Consider the following 17,788-nt stretch of genomic DNA (forward strand, 5'->3'; position numbering starts at 1 on the left):
ATTGACTTACAAAAAATACATCATACATAACAGCATAAAATTTTTAAAAATCTTCTTTTATAAAAACACTTTTTAAATATGCTTTATGATAGAGGGGTTTACCCAATAGAAACAGGATGAATTACTCGATGGCACATTCAGGAAAACCTATCACTATATAAAGAAATGAAGTTGTATGTATATACTTCAGATTAAAGATCCAAATGTGAAAAGCTTATTCCTTTTATTTTAAGTTTATTTATTTATTTATTTATTTATTTATTTACTTAGAGAATGCACACATGTAAGTAGGGGATGGGTAGAGAGAGAGGAAGACAGAGAATCCCAATCAGACTCTGTGCTGTCAGCCCAGAGCCTGATACAAGGCTGATCCAATGAACCATGAGATCGTGACCTGAGACAAAATCAAAAGTCAGACACTTAACTACCCAGGTGTTCCAATTAAAACCTATTTCTAATACAAAAAGACACTGAGAGGTCATAAATATGAACTCAAAACCATACTGTGAAAAAAATGTTACCTTGCAAAACATCAACTATATCACAGAGAAAATTTGGAACATTTATATTCAAGAACTAATTAATATACAAAAGATGCAGAGGACTCTTTAAAGTAAAAAAAAAAAGGAGAAAACAGGAAAAATATATATATAAATAGGTGAATCAGAGAAAAAGAAATCCAAATGTTGAATAAATATGAAAGTTAATGTTCCATCTTACTAGTAATTTTAGAAACAAATTTAAATAAGACAGCACCTTATCCCAATAAGATAGCCACAAATTAGAAAATATCAAAAACTGGTGAGAGTGTGGGGAAATGAGAATCCACATAAACTGCTTTGACAGGACAGATGATGCCAAAATTCTGGAAAGCAAGCTGATGAAACTGCAGAATTGAAGGCTGTCAGAAGATAAGTATGCAGAGATTTGCACTCACATCTGTAGGAGGTTATTTGAAAAGATGACCCTTAAAGATGTCATGATGGGAATTAACTGGTCCACTCTTAGGGGCATCGATCAATTAAGAGCAATGAATGGATGCTATGGGATATTAAGTTGCAGTCAGAAACAATGAAACACACGGCAACAGTGATAAACTATAAAAACACAGTGTTGAGTTATAAAGAGAAACAGAGTAAGATCTCTAATTCAGTAGCTTTATTTTTATAGCACATGAATACTCAATATGCTATATTCTTGTTCAATATAGTACAAATGATGTAGTATTGGACTTACTCCAATCATTACAACGCATGCATATGGTGAAACAAAGATGAAAGTGGAGAAGGGTGGTCCAGGAAAAATGAAGTCAAGCAAGAAAGGAGATCTGTGTGAACCCATTACAACAATGTGCTATGAACTAAGTAATATGACTGTGGTGATTTTGTTGGTTTGGCAACCAATAAACTAAGTCTATAAGATCTGTTCAAGCTATAGTATACTATAATCATATGATTTCAGAAATAATGCTCTAAAATAAACAAACAGCAGTGTAAGGGTAATGTTTTATTAAAAATTTCCAAAGAATAATCAGGAGATTCAAGATGAAGGGAAAATAGGAGAGAATCACAGAAAGATAATGTTTGAACACAAAAATGAGTATCATAAGGCATTGAACAACGCCTGTATTTGCAGTACAAAGTCAACACTAAATTACCTAGAAACCAGAGGAAAGGGGAGAGTATGATAAATTCTAAGACCTGAATGTCTCTAAAGTATATTTCTGAAGTTATTCTTTACTGTAGGGAATATAGTCAATGATATTGTAATAGCTTTGTACAGAGACAGATTGTAGCTCTACTTGGAGCAAGCACAGCACAGTATATACAGAAGTTGAATCACTATGCTGTACCTCTGAAAATAATGTGACATTGTTGACGATACTCCAAAAGTGATTATAAAAAAATAAAGTTACTTCTTATGACAAGTATATCTTTCTCTGGCAATGAGGTCTGAGAAAAAAATTTCTTCTGCATTTTCATAAAAGGAGGTATAGGCATCCAAATAACATCACTACAGTAAATACAGGAAATACAAGAATGGGTCAGTACAGGCTATTCTATGGGACTAACCCAATGTGGTTCTATGCTGATATATCTTCATGCAGATATATACTTTATTATCTAGAAGCCCCTATGAATTATAATTTTTACTAGAACAAAAGGAATTAAAAAGTGAAGAGAATTCATATGTTTCATATTTTTGAACAGCTATCATGTGCTTGCCACCGGGCTTGACATGTTAGCTTAATCAGATGCCTCGAGTCAGAGTGATCTTAGTGGGATAAAACATAGATCTGTATCTGATCCCACAGATCTGGAAATATATATTTAATTTTCAGAGGATCCTCTTGGAAAATTAACCAAAGAGAGCTCTATCTAAACCACTAGATCCACTTCCATCCTTAAGATCATAGTTCCATTTCCAGGAACTATGTCTTTATCATTGTGAAGGAAAAAATGAAATTAGTGAGCTCTACTGCTAGTTATTCTAGAACTCAAATATGGAGCAAATGACATTATAAAAATATGCTTGTCAAGGCTGAAAATGTAAATTATGAATGCCTACTTGTAAAGAATTGTTAGTTTATAAAAGATGAGCAGAGTTTTTTTAAAGACTGAAATGGAAACCTCAAAACTGCTAAGCAGATGTTTCAAATGAGGCAGAGTTCATGCACTTTATGTTATGACAACAAGAAAAACAAATAATATTCATGTGGAACAAACCTCGTACTTTTAGTACATGTATAAAAAGACAAAATCATAAACTTATGGCCGTCATGGATCCCCTACGCTCCCTGTCATGGGTTACTATTGGGAAGGTCAAGGAAATATGGGCCACCTAGCAAGCAAGATAGTAGAATAAGGATGAAATTTCACATAATTCTCCTAGTTTTGATGACATAATAAATGTGCGACATCAAGAGATGTAACTTGTACACTCCATTTTTCTTTGTTCTGTTTTTACAAGAGAAGCTGTCTCCACAATGCACAGAATCATCAATAAAATTATGTTGTACTTAAAGCTGCACAAATTCTGTGTGGATGCAGTGAACCCTAAGTTATCCGGAAGGGACCGCTGGTTGCTAAGGTAACCATGCCTCTTAGATTTCTCAGCAGTAATTAAATGACTCTGATGAATTTATCTGACTTGGTAGGTGGTCTAAAAGCAGAGTTGAAAGTGACAACTTGTGGCATCTAGTTAACAAACAGAATTGTGAGTGGGGTAAAACTGAAGTCTTGGGGTTTTGATGTTAACTTACATTTTCCCTTGGATTTTCTATAATAAACAAGAACATGTACATTTGTGCATTATTTAAGCAGTCTGCACAATGCAGATCATCAGCTATTTTAAAGTGAGACACTTTTTTTTAAGACACACAAGCACACACAAAATATTTTCCCTTAAATAAAGAATCCACGATGGCAAGATCAATGAGGATTAAGGGGAAAATGAAACTTCCATGCTTACCAAAGAGTATACCATGATGCTGACCTTACGGACCAGCAACTCCCTTGCCTGCCTTATATGGCTCTGGAGGATATTTTATATGTTTTGGGATTGCCCCCCAATTTCTGCACTGGGGACTTACATCCATTTGTTTAACTCTTTCGTGAACTCCACCTTGTTTACAGTGTCTTTGGGATACACACTAGTTTTAACAGTAAAGGACTAATGAATAAAGTCCAAAAGAGCACACTCCAAAAAACTATTCATATTGTTTGGTTTTATTGAAAACTCATTCCAGTGAAATTATAATGCTCAGCACAAAGTGAGGGCTTAGTTATTCATAAAAATATTTTTTTTCTCCAAAATACAGATATTTTTCAGAATAATACTTATTTAATAAGGCTTCGCTCTACCTTAAATCAGAGGCCAACAAACTTCCTATAAACAGCTATATAGTAAAGTTTTTGGTTTTGTGGGTCATCTGGTCTCTGTTACAACTACTCAACTTTGTGGTTATAGGATGAAAACATCCATACAGTCTAGGTAAACACATGGGTGTGGCAGTTTTCAAATAAAATTTTATCTACAGAAGAGGTGGAGGGCCAGATTTGGCCTCCAGTCTGTAGTTTGCCAAACTTCTGCTTTAAATCATTGTCAGGTTCAAAGACATAGTCTATCTTCAAGCTAAAAGAATATTCTCCAAACTTAACAATATTCAAAGTGAGTATTGTATTAAGGTAAAAAGTTATTTACTCATGTGATGAGTTGCTTAAAGAAACTAAGGTTTTCTTTATCATGATTACTGAACTAGTAAACATTTAAAACTAAGCAATAAATACACATGTAAATTTTCCCCTCATTTACTTAGTTTTAAAATGTAGTGTTTGTACATTTTGGAGAAAGAGAAATACTTCAGTTGTCCAACCAGTGTCTTAACAAGTATGAATTCCTTTTCTTTGGAATGTTACTCATGATGAAATTTTTGCAATTATTTTGGGAGCTTATAAATTCAAATATATGGAACTGATAATTCATAAACTAAAGTGTATTATGTATTATTTCCAGTGCTTTAGTTATGTTCATAACAGTTTTGTCCTCTGCAACTACAAAAATATAATTTATACACCTTTATACTTATAAGGAAAATTTGAAATGGTATTCAAATTTAAATAATTATAGAAGGAATTTGGAACAGCCAAACTTGGCTTTTGGGGATGAAATTATCTTCCTTATCCACATACATACAATCTTTATTTATTTTTGTGCCCCTTCAGAGAATGAGGGGTTTTCTCTTCCTTGTTGAAACTCAATCCTTACTTTTGTCTATAATTATATTCTTTCTCACAAACTCTTGATTTTGCTTCATCAACTACCTGCACATTTTCTTTTTTACAGCTTCTTCCCTTCAACCTATAAACATAACTAAGTCACATTTTTTCTTAATTCAAAGAAACCTAAAAGTTCTCTCTACTCTTGTCTCCCTCTGTTGACTTCTCTCTTTCTCATTCAAACCTTTAGGTGAAATACATGACACTAGATGTTTCTAATTCCCCACAGCCTCATTCATTACCTAACCTATGCTAGATGTCTCCAAGCTTAACTTTTCCACTGAACACATTCTCACTGGACACTAGGTACTTAATTTCTGAACATCTCAAAGACTACTGCCTATTTATCCTTCTCCGTCTTCTCTTCTCTGAGATCTATTATTTCACACTCTCTTGGCTCCACTGTCTGTACTAACTTAAGCCATATACTATCTACTACCGCTGTTTAGTCCTGGAGGTATTTACCAGTTTTGTACTTTGCATGACTAACTCAACCTCATGATGCATCTAGTACTACTAACTCCCTTAGAGAAATGTTGTAGGTTTTAAAAATGTTATTATACATAAAACACTTAGAATAGTATAGGACACATAGTAAACACTAAATGAATGTTAATTATAATGATTATTTGTTTTTCTGTTTTCACTTTATCTTACAGAACTTGTCTTATGATTTTTCCTGAGATGTGGGGTTTTTTTCCCTTTGCTTCTAGGCGTGGTACACAATTGCTTCTTACTTAGTCATTCTCCAAGGTAAGCTGTGACCGTTGGAGGCACCATGATATTGGGACTAAGGGTCTAGAATTGCAGACTATCTTGTCTCAAACTCAACCAGATTTCATAGGCTATGTGATACTGTGTAAGGAACACAATCTTTTTGTGCTTCAGTTTCTTAAAAATCTATTAATTTGGGACAATAATACCAGGTACTTTATAAGATTGTTGTAGAGGTTAAAAGTATTAATATATGTAAAATTTGTAGAACAGTGCCTGGCACAGAGTAAGTGATATTATTGAAGAACTGATTGCTGATGTATTATTTTTATTACCTCCATGAATTTAATTACTACCTCTTTGCTGACATCTCTCACTTATCTCTTGCCATTCCAAATCTTTCCTTTGAATTCTATATTCCTGAACATACATACAACCACAGGAAAGCTCTACCTAAATGCTTTACAGGTAACCCCAGCTCAATGTGGCCAAAAATGAACTCAGCATCTTTCTCCTAAACCTTCTATTCCTCCCTGTTTTCTTTAAATCATTGTTACTGCACCATCAACTATTAAAATACCAAACAAAAAACATGTGAATCATGACTGCTTCTCTTGTATCTCAAAAATCAAATGCACAGCATGTTATCTCATAAAAAATGAAAACCTGTCTTCTTCCCTTCCTACTACCATTGTTTAGTTCTGGTCAAAAATATTCCACTTGACTACTGAAATACCTTCTTAAACAGTCTTCTTGATACCCACTTATCCTCATAAGCCTACATACAAAATTCGAGAGTGATGTATCTCAAAGGTTGTCTAAGGTGTTCTCGTTGGCTTATAAGTAAAGTGAAATGGTTCCTTGATCTGTCTACTCATTCTTGTATCCTCATTTCCAGCCACAGATCTACATAGACCACACTGTTCCTCATCCCTACCACATACACTTACCCCATTCTCTCTCAAAGCTAACTTTTACTCATCCATTAAGACCTAGCTCACATGTCACCTCTGCCTTGAATCTTTTCCTGGCTGTCCATCATGTAATGTTCATACCCAATCTGTTTGTTGACAGTTTTCTTTTCTTACAGTTGCAACATAACTTTTATTCTATTTATATATAATATATTCAATAATATAATTATCAGTTTACATTCTTGTATTCACTCTAAGACTACAAGCTTCTAAAGGGCTAAGGTTATGACTTATTCACCACCTATTAAGGTATCCTCTGTGTATTTTTTATTTAAAATAGTTTTTATGTTTTATTTTTGATAGAGAGAGAGAGTGAGAGAGTAAGAGAGATAGAGTGAGAGGTGGAGAAAGATAGAGAGACACAGAATCTGAATCAGGCTCCAGGCTCTGAATTGTTAGCATAGAACCTGACATGGGGCTCGAGCCCACAAACAGAGGTCATGACCTGAGCTGAAGTCAGACACTCTACTGAAAGAGCCACTCAGGCACCCCTTTTCTAAATATTTATAGAGCTAAAACACCAACTGCAGGCACTTAGACAGAGAGGAGACCAACCTATGGAAAAAGTATTCATTCCACCTGAGAAGTTAAACAGCCTTCAGGATTCTGAATAAAACAGAGAGCTTGTGCAAATCACACGGCTATTTTGTGTGTGAGGCAGTCACGTGTACATTTTTTGACCATAAAGGTAGAGGCACAATGAGAGTTAATGTTGTATCACAGAATATGAAGATTTATGTCCCTAACACCTCAATGATTACTGGCTTCTGGCTCTCTCTCCACGTCCACATACTATATTCTTAATATAATAACTAAAATGATCCTTTTAAAACCAACTTTTGATCATGTCATGGCTCCACTGAAAACGACCCAATGGCTATCTATTTAATTCAGAGCAAACACTATAGCCCTTAATAAAGGCCTAAAAGCCCTGCATGAGCAGACCCTTTACCTCACTTTTTGACTCACAGTATAAAATTCTCCTTATTGCTCATTTCCCTCGGCCACAGTGCCCGTCAGCCTGGTGTTCCTTGAATACGTCAGGTGCACCCCACCTCAAGGGCCTTTACCCCTCCTGTTCCCACTGTCTAAACAGTTCTTCTCCAACACTGCCCTGTGGCCTACTACCTCGGTTCTCTCAAGTCCTTTTTCAAATGTTACTTAGTGGCCTTCTTAGTAAGATGTTCTACGAACACCCTTTTAACACTGCAACCTCACCCTACAGGTAATCTCTCTTGTATTCCTCTTCTTACCATCCCCTGATACATTAAATATAGTTCTTATTTAGTTGTATTTTTATTATTTTCATCATCCTCATCAACTTCCTCTGTTCTTCAGAATACAGGTTCTCTGAAAACAGGGCATATCGGGTGCTCTGTAGATACATTACAGAATAATCAATGAAGCATTATTTTAGTCAAAAACCTAAGACAATGAGGTAGAATGCTCTGGGCTTTCTATCTGCATAGGCTCAAATGACTGAAAACTCTTATTCTGATACAGAGTCCATCTTCTACCAATAGGTGTAGAGCAGAATCCTTGAAAGGCAGTTGAGAATGGAAATACACCGATGCATATATTGTATAATAAGGATTCTTGGTATCAGTGCTTATAGTGCAAACTGTTCAAATGACTGGCAGGTTCTCAATATCTAAACATGAAAACTACTGTTTTTGCTCCCCCACCCCCACCCCCAGGGCTACAGCAGGATGTTCCACTGAACTTTGAAGAGAAAGTATATATATAATAAGGATCAGGAGATATCAGTCATTTTTCAGATCAAATTCTAGAATCTCTGCCATATAAGGTTTCCCATTGTTCCATGGGCCAGAGCATCTGAAACTGTATTTAGAGTTCCAATTTCAGGAGGTTGTGTGGTTTAGTAGAAAGAACATAGACATTTGGATTTGAGTTGACATTACTAGCAGTCAGTAATCAGGAAAAGTTCTGAAACATTCTGTGTCTCAATAATGTCATATGTAAATCATGTCTGAATACAATGGTATAATCTACAAAATGCACTTAGCAAATTCCTAGGTTCTTAGACAATGAATAAATGTGAAACACCTCAGCTGTAGAGTCAGGAATATCAGAGTTCAAACCTTGGGTCTGTCACAGAATTTGTTTATGGCCTATACCTCTCTCATATTCCACATTTTTAAGATCAGGTCAATTCCTTCTAATGTGCATTTGTGAGATGTAAGAACAAAAAGGTAAGGCACCTACCTCTACCGCAGTTCCTGTGTTCAGTAGATGCACCCAGGACAGATTTACCTATAAAGTCTCTTCTAATAAGTCTTTTCCCTCAGGATATTACAGTAACTGATGCACAGCATAACTAACTAGGTCATTGAGTCTAGGGAAAATACTTCCTTATGAAGTACCTACACAACAGGCTTCAATAAACATTTATGGAATTCATAAAATGTATAATTACTGTATTTCTTAGGTGGTATTTAAGAAAGCAAGAGACCATACAGTGCATCTGTGAGAGAATAGCAGTAAACCAGTTTGAAAACTAGATAGGTGAATTTCTAGATGCTTTCTAGAAATTCAGCTAGGTAGCATTTCAAAAACTTGATTGAGCAAAAATTTTTATCTACCTGAATATGTGGTTTCCAGATAACTTGAGAGGCCTGAGTTTGGATTCATAGGCAGAAGTTCCAGACTAAAACATTTTGGTTCTATAAAAGGAACTACACACACACACACACTTTATAATAAAAACTTTTTTACAAAGGCTATGGTCTGACTGCAAATTAATGACTTATGGCTTGTAAGTGTCTGTGATGGACCCTGATAGCTACTGTCAGGCATACTTATACAAATATCTTATACAATGTCAAGATCTGATAATAACTATCTATCTAAAGTAACTATAATCAATACATAAATGGTCCTTAACAAAACTCTAAAACCTTCAAAAAAAAAAAAAGACTCTAAAAGAACTCTTAAAACACCCTAAAAGGACACACAAAGTTATTCTGCTTTGTGTATTAAACATACACATCCACCTTTTTATGAAGTTAGCAATTTTGTGTTTTGTTCCAGATTGTGAATAAATCAATATATATTGCTATGCCTACAGGAACCAAGCATTATGTTATTATGACATCTAATGGAGAGTAAATTCAAAATTTCAAATATCAGTAAATATATCAATCATGAAAATTTGAAAAACAGGGGCTAAAATTTGGGGAAAGGAGAAGCAGATTATATTAACGATATGAGAAAGAAGCTTATAACTGATCACTGATAGATGCAGCATGCCAAAATGATTTGGAAAGGATTTCCAAATGAGGCAGATTATGGTGAGTTCCAAATTAGAAACAGAACGTACTGAGGGAAGACAGCCACTGACGAAAGAATTACTTCTGTGTCTTCTGAAGCCATTCAACTAGAGGAGCTATAGAATATTCCCAGGTCCTGTCCTGCCAAGTGAGTTATGACGGAATTTAAAAACCAGTTTCACATTGGATTTGTGGAATGGGACATACTTTAGTACCAAATCAACAATGTTTTTTAGCGGAATAGGCTCTAACATTTTTAGACATATGTTTATTCTTATGACGTCATGAAAATTTAGGAGAATTTTCCTGTCCTTGATTACCTTACTACATTATCTATAACAGCCTTTGTTGAGTGCCTTCCTCTCTAAAAACTTTCCCAGGAAGCTGGGATTAATAAATTTAATCATCTTCCAGGATATATGATATGATTTTGGACCAAAAACATGTCGTATTTTTAGTTTCACAATAGGCCAGAAAAAAAGGCATTAAAAAGTCAATGTGCTCTACATTTGGAATCTATAATTAATGATTTCATTTATTTACTTTCTATCTGCTATGCACCTATTAGCTTTTCCCTGGGTCTGAAGACAGGTGTCTAACATTTCTTTCCCTTATTAAATTTGAAACCTTTTCACTACAGAACATTTTGCTAGAATTCACCAATATCTATTTTCTTTTAATTAACCAAACTTCATTCTGTTTTTGTAACTTTTGTGAAAATTGAGTTCAGAGCCCACATTAGTATCAACAATGCTTTATCTGCCTTCACTCATTGCTTCATGCCCTTGGCTGTGCCAGTATACAACCAAATCCCTAGACTTGCATAAAAAGGTTATCCGGTATCTGCCTCTACACTATTCCTTATGTGTAATTTAAATGCTAGCGTGCCTGGGTGGCTCAGGTGGTTGGGCATCCAACTCTTGCTTCCTGCTCAGGTCATGATCTCATGGTTCATGAGCTCGAGGCCTGAGTTGAGCTCTGTGCTAACAGCGCAGAGCCTGCTTGGGATTCTCTCTCATGAGCATGCATGTATGTTCTCTCTCTCAAAAAAAAACAAACAAACAAAAACAAAACAAATAAAAAAACCAGATTTTAAATGCTTCCTATTCTTCCATCTACAAAAGCAGCCCAACTGATTCCTCTCTCATTTAGATCATAATAGAAATATAATCTCTATCAGTAAATCTTTTTTTTAAATTTCCAGTAAATCTTTCTTTTATTTCCAGTGGGCAATAATGGAACCCCTATGTCAATTTTTCATATATGATTCAATTGCTTTATCAAACAAATGTTGCTGGTGTTGTTTTAATTCTACTATTCATGTCTAAGATATGTATAGTAATGGTGTTTGAATTTGCTAGTTTTCTAGAACACTGCCTTGGGTGATAGATAGAATTTAAGACTATCATTTTGATATGATCCTAAAATCATAAAACTGCATACCTCCTGAATAAAAAGCCAATTTTCAGAATCCAAGTTTATTCTATATGTATATATACATGTAATTTATATGTGGATGTACTTTATTTTTGATATCTGTATATATATTTATATGTATACTTATATACATATAAAAATTTAAATATACATGTAGGTTTTTATAGCATTTATAAATTATATATACATAGGAATCAATGTATTAAAATTTTTATATGTATATAAATCACACATAATAAATCAGTCCACTCTTTAAATAACACATGAATAGCACAATAGACTAATTCATTTTTAAACACCAAATAAATCATCATCTATTTACTAATCACACACCATATGCAAGACAGCATGGTGTGAATGTGCAGCTATGAATTACCTCCTCTTTTCTTGTGTCACGTCCTTTCTGCACAAACCAGATAACTTTTGCTTGCAAAGATCGTGGGGTACATTCCAACAAAGTACTGTTGTTCTCTATGCCATAGGCCAGTCGCTCTTCAGTCTTATCCAAAGCATCTCCTACAATATAAATATTAAAATTAACTTTAAGACAAATTTTACCAATAATATTTGAAAATATTCTTTACTTAGATCTCTGTAGCACAGTAAGTATCTTTCATTACTTACTGCTAATTTCTTTGCAAGGTCATTTGAAGAAGTTATACAGAGACAGTGGCATACCAAAATCTAGGCTTTGAGAAGGTGCCACAGGCTATGGAGAGGACCGGAAGGGACTAACTGGGAGCGTGGGTCCAATGGGCAGGACAGTCAGTAAAAAGGAACATCAGTGTTAAATGTATGGAGAATCAGTGACACTATCCACTGATGAAGCAGGCAAGAGAAGGTGAACACCAAACATTCAGGTAAGGCTTAGGATAAATAAAATTCATGGTTACAACAAAAGCAGAAAGCAGAGACTGAGGTGATACAACATCACAAACACAAATGTGAGTGAGATCTTGTCAAGGGATTGCACTTTATCCAGATATTGGGTTCCTACAGTAAGAAAAGGGTACAAAACTGAACTACAATCTTTGTGACCCACAGCTTCTTGATTATAATCTGTATCTTGTCCAGAGAGGCTCTCTGGACTTGAACTCAAATTTGCACATGGGCAAGTACACATAACTGCAACAGGGAATAAAAACAAGTGGATGTATTCACTGGTATTTTAACCAATATCAAATTCAATAACTAGAACTTCTTTTCCTTATTTCTGAGTCCTCCTCACTTTCAAGACTGACTCCTAAATTTTCCTAAATCAAGAGCTCTACCTTCCTCTAGCTAATGTTCTTAGAGGTTTGCTATGTCTTGCACCAAACCCTCAGTCAGCCTTGTGTCTAGTGAACTGATGCTGTGCAGTCTCTGGGCTGTGCATAAGCACTGCTGGTCTCCCAGTCAGGATGCTTCATCTCTCTGTTACCTTCTGGTGAAGTTGGTGACACAAATCATAGCCCGTTCCAACCACCCACACACTGTGAAGAGTCAAGGGCATGGTTCTCTGTGTTGTTTGACTTCCTTACATTTGCTGGAGCTAAAATTTCCTCTCATCCTTTACCCATCAGACCAACGACTACCTTTCCTCAAAAACTCACATCTGCACCATCGACCTGAGCTCTAGGCTCATTTCATTTTTCTAACCCAAAGCTTAATAGTGACTTGATACAAGTTGGCACAGTCTTGAAAAGATTACAGTAGGTTACATAACATGGTAAAGATATTCCCAGGGTTGAGATGGAGACAGAAGTCCTACAAATTACTGTGGTACCTTTTCTAAGATTCCCCTATTGTGAGGTCCAACAGCAAGGCTTCATGGTGGTTTAGAGAACTTCTTTTCCTAATTAAAAATTATATGTTCACATACAATTAAAAATTTTGTTTTAAAATTCCACTATGTGGAAGAAAAAAGAATAGTTGCAGTAACACTGTTCTAGTGTATATCAATCACAAAGAAAGTAAGGACCCTTGTAAAGAGTGTGCAGTTTATCTTCACTGTATAGCCCGAGCAGCCCATAGCAAATTGATTTTCTATGGATTACCGACAAATTGCTGTCCAAAGCACTGCTGAGCCGCATTGCCATGCCGGACATCTTGTCTGCGGAACCGCCTAAAAGAAAGTAAATGCACTGAGGAGATGTTCAGATTTCAATTTTCCAGACTTTAAAATATAGCCAACCACATAAAAGAGTCAAGTAGTATTCTGTTACTGAACATTGATCAGTCATACAAAACAAGGGTAAAATTCAAGTTTCATAGTTTCTGATATTTCCATTGAATGTTATTCAATGGACAAGATCTACATGCAATTTTTCTTTCAGTGTCCATGTAAGTTTGAATTCTGGATCCTGAGACAATAATTTTTTTAAAGTCTGCTTATTTTGATAGGAAGAGAGAGGGGAGGGTGGGGAAAGGAGGAGAGAGAGAGGGAAAGCGAGAACCCCAGGCAGGCTCCATTGCTGTTAGCACAGAACCTGACGCAGGGCTCGAACTCATGAACCCTGAGATCAGGACCTGAGTCAAATGAAGAGTCAGATGCTTAGCTGACTCAGCCACCCAGGAATGCTGTCAAACAGTAATTAAAGAAAGCTCTCTTGAAATTTTGTTAAAAATCTAGTGCAACAAGAATTGTTTGGTTTCAAATAAGAGTTTTGGGTGGTAGGGGAGTGTGCCAAAAAGACAATAAGATTTGAGGCAGAGTATCTATTTGAATAAAAAAAATCATTAAGCTCCTTCAAATAATGAATATGTATACAAAAAAGATAAGGGTATTTGAATCCAAATATTTTGTTCTATATGTTGCATAATCACATAGCAAAAATATAGTTGCTTATGAAGAAGATATACACTAAAAATATATCAACTTGCTCTTTTATTCAGCTATTATGTGTAGAAATTATCTGCCTCTATTCAATGTGATTGTGTGTTATACATATTCAATAATCTGTCTTGCAAAATTGCCTATTAGATTTGGGCTCTCTCGTGCTTTGTCATATTTTATAGATTGCTTAGATATGTAATCGAAAAATAACATTCTTTACCCATGGGAAAAATTATAATACCGATCTTGTTTTATATTTGCAAGCATCTTTCTGAGGGATTAAATAATCAAAATTATTATTAGTACTGAAATTCTAAACTCAAAATTCTCAGCATATTAATTCAGATTAGAGATAAAAATAGAAGTATTACATAAAGGCAGAAAATACCACTTGCTTTTCTAAATCATGGCATTTCTTCAAGATTGAGGGAAAAACAGAAGGCAAAGCAGAAGTTTCACGCCAGAGGGAGATGGTGAGGCTTCCAAAGTGACAATGAGATGCTTTAACCATATGCAATGATAAAATTTGGAAAAGGGAACCAGATTCAAATCCCAGTGCCATCACTCGTGTGACCTTTGATCTTACACATGTCTTGTCTGTTTCTTGTTTTTTTCTGTCCTCCTTTCTAAAATGAAATTTGTTTAAATGACATCTAAAATCTAGTTCAGGCTTAATTTTTTTTTTTCATTCTAGGCTCTCCTCACTGCTCCAAATAATGATAATGGAACATCATTTCAAGAGATGGAGTGCTTTCTCATGTACAAGTTGAGATCTTAGTTAACAACTCAATACTTAAAAAACAAAACAAAACTGTGGTTTAGGGCCACCCAAGTAGCTCAGTTGGTTAAGCGTCTGACTTTTGATTTTGGCTCTGGTCATGATCTCACAGTTTGTGGATCTACCTTTGAGCCCTGTGGGCTCTGTGCTAACAGCGGGAAGCCTGCTTGGGATTCTCTCTCTCTCCTCCTTCTGCTCCTCCCCCTTGAGCACGTGCATCTCTCTCTCAAAATAAATAAACACTTAAAAAACAAAACAGAAAAACAATGGCTTATTTCCTTATATTGTAAGCTAAATCAGATGAATATTTCCAATCAATTTTTTGAATTATGACCTGTGTGCATGAGCATGGTGCTTTAAAAGAGAGATTATAGATTAGAATACTTTATCTAAAAACCTGAGATTTTATAAAGATTAAAACTGCTGTATGAATAATTCTATTGAGTTAAATTGAAAAAAGAACAGACAAAAAAAAAAACCGGAGATAAAATGTAAAGTTTTACATGTCTTTATTATTCTATACTAGCAGGAACACAGCTACATATAAAAGGTAGCAGATCTGGATACGAAATATTCCAGTGCTGTTGATCCCTTACTTCATTAAGTATTGCTTTGGTCCTGGGAATCTAAATCCTACTGAGCATTAATGAATAATGGTGCAGGGGTAAATCCATGAAACAGGAAATAGTTGCTACTTTGCAGAAATGTTGTATCAGGTGAGAATAGGGGTGATGGAATCGGACAATTCTAGATAAGAGATATAAGTGAATAAGTATGCAGAAGTGTTGTTTAAAATCACTGAAAACATGCATTTAAAAAGAAAGCACATCCCCCAATAAGGTTTCAGTTCATTTTATGCTATCTTAACATAACTGTCCTTCATTTCAGCATTTAAAAAAGACTATAAATGTTCAGAACTTATAGAAAGGTTAGTCAAAGTTGCTTTTTATTATCAATGTTGCATATTTTTCTTATATCTCTTGCCACTTAGAAACTTTTTTTTAAGAGAACACTGGAAATAGACAAAATATGAGAGCAAGGGAAAGTAAAAGACTTAGCTCTATAAATTATAGTGTATTTTGGAAGACTATTTTAAACAAGTGGTTTGGACTGTGAATTAATGTTTTTTCTCTATTGACTCATTTTCACTCTGTGAACAGAAAAGTATTTATTTTAATGACCAGTTTTCAATTTCTGCTGCTCATCAGGTCTGAAGCAAAAACGACCTGCTATAAAAGCAAACTATTTTCCCTTCATGTGCTGGATCCTATCCAAAAAGTTCTCCTCCAGGGGTGGGTGATGGTTCAAAAGAATCTAACACCATGGAAAGATCTCCATTACATGTCACTGAACTGAACGAATTCATTTATGAGCACAGCTCCTGACTCGAACATTGTGCTCCTTCCTAAGATTTTGCCCCTTTGTTTAACTTTTACTAAATAACTTTTTGTCCACCCTTTGTAAATATATTATCTCGAGCTTATGGATGTCCACTCTAAAAAGAAGCACCATGTGTCAAGAAGTATTTAGTTTTGGAAACTTCTCAGTTAGCATTCATCACCCATACTGTAGCACTGTTAAGACAATAACAAAATGCAATACTTGTTATTCCAAGTATTGGATGCAAGGATTGCAAACCTTGTTACTGTTGCAAATAACAATAAAATAATTAATTGTATTCTCTTTGTGAAATGACCTTTCCACCCTTCAAACAAGCTACTTTACTCCTAACCTATGGAACTACATGGTTTTCCCTGACCGTTCTATGCCTTTTTGTACAGATTCTCTTTACCTGGAATCTTCTTACATTTCTACCTATAAGACTGAGCTGAAAGGTTGAGTTATTTTGAACATTAAATAATGTGTAATGTATATTGTACTTAGTTCAGTACCTTATACATAGTAAGTGCTCAGCAGTGATCTGCTACCAACCTTTTTTCCAATTCCATTCTCCATGTTTAGGTTCTGATCCTGCAGCTAAGGAGTAGTGATCGCTTCTTCATACTCCTCACACACAGTACAGTCGTTGGCATAATGGGTGAATAAATCATTGAACAATATTTTTACATAGTAACACGGCTCTATTCTTTAAGAAGTGTTTTTAAAGATCAATAAGCATTTGTAACAAATCAGTTAATTTCCTCAATTCTTTAAAATGGTTTAGTTTACAAATGTCCTCCCAAGTATCTTTTCACTATCTGTTTATTATATACTTTCATTAAGTATTCACTGGAGTGAATGTTAATGTAGTTAAGGTCAAATTAAGAAAATTTCTGAATTAGTGACTATGTTTATTATAAATGAAATTCTAATATATATGTGAACTTATAAAAACAATAACTATATTAAGGTGGGTTAGATTTTTTAAAAAGATTTGAAGTACCCCAGAGTGGAAGAGTAAAAATAATTGAAGTTAATAAAAATTGTTTTCCAGTAAGGAAACTATATGCAGTTCTATGTTTTGCTTTATATTGTCTTCAGTCACTTTGCTAGGAGAAAAAAAAATAATTCCTTATTCTACAATAAATAAAAATATCTTCCTTTACATTTACAAGCTACATGGCTCGAGTGAGCAAGGATCTCCGACTTTCATACTTTCCGGACTTCAGGATTTCCTGTTCACAGAATATTGGGAATTACCTTCTCTTACAAGTTGCAATGACCTCCTTGAATTGTACATTAGAGTTTGGAAATCTTTAAGTACCTTTCATTTGTGTTGAATTAAATCACACGTTTCATTAATTATACAGGTCATGCATTTGCCTAGGAGTTAAAATATTCACTTTCAAAATGAAATAAATGAAGACCAGCTGGTTGAGGGGACACGGGGCAAATGCAGGATGTCTTTTAGAATTTGTTTATTTATTTTTCTTTTAAGTCTTTGAATCCCTCATGTGTGGTGGCTTGCCATTTCCACATTTTATGTTTATCCAAACTGGTTTCATGTCTTGCAGGAAAGTTGTCAGGAGGGGGAAGAGTTGAATCAAACATGGGTACAGAAA

General features: G+C 34.9%; 1 protein-coding gene across 1 annotated transcript in view; it reads right to left on the reverse strand.

The window, feature by feature from the left end:
- SEMA3E (semaphorin 3E) overlaps window positions 1–17,788 on the reverse strand; it is a 104,562-nt gene that overhangs the window by 7,153 nt on the left and 79,621 nt on the right. Inside the window, exons 14-15 of the mRNA XM_029956941.1 lie at window positions 13,230–13,297; window positions 11,570–11,709 (exon numbers count right to left, since the gene is read on the reverse strand). Coding sequence (XP_029812801.1) covers window positions 11,570–11,709; window positions 13,230–13,297 — 208 coding nt within the window. The remainder of the gene's footprint in view (window positions 1–11,569; window positions 11,710–13,229; window positions 13,298–17,788) is intronic.

Source organism: Suricata suricatta, chromosome 2, assembly GCF_006229205.1.
Source record: "Suricata suricatta isolate VVHF042 chromosome 2, meerkat_22Aug2017_6uvM2_HiC, whole genome shotgun sequence".
NCBI classification, from domain to species: domain Eukaryota; kingdom Metazoa; phylum Chordata; class Mammalia; order Carnivora; family Herpestidae; genus Suricata; species Suricata suricatta.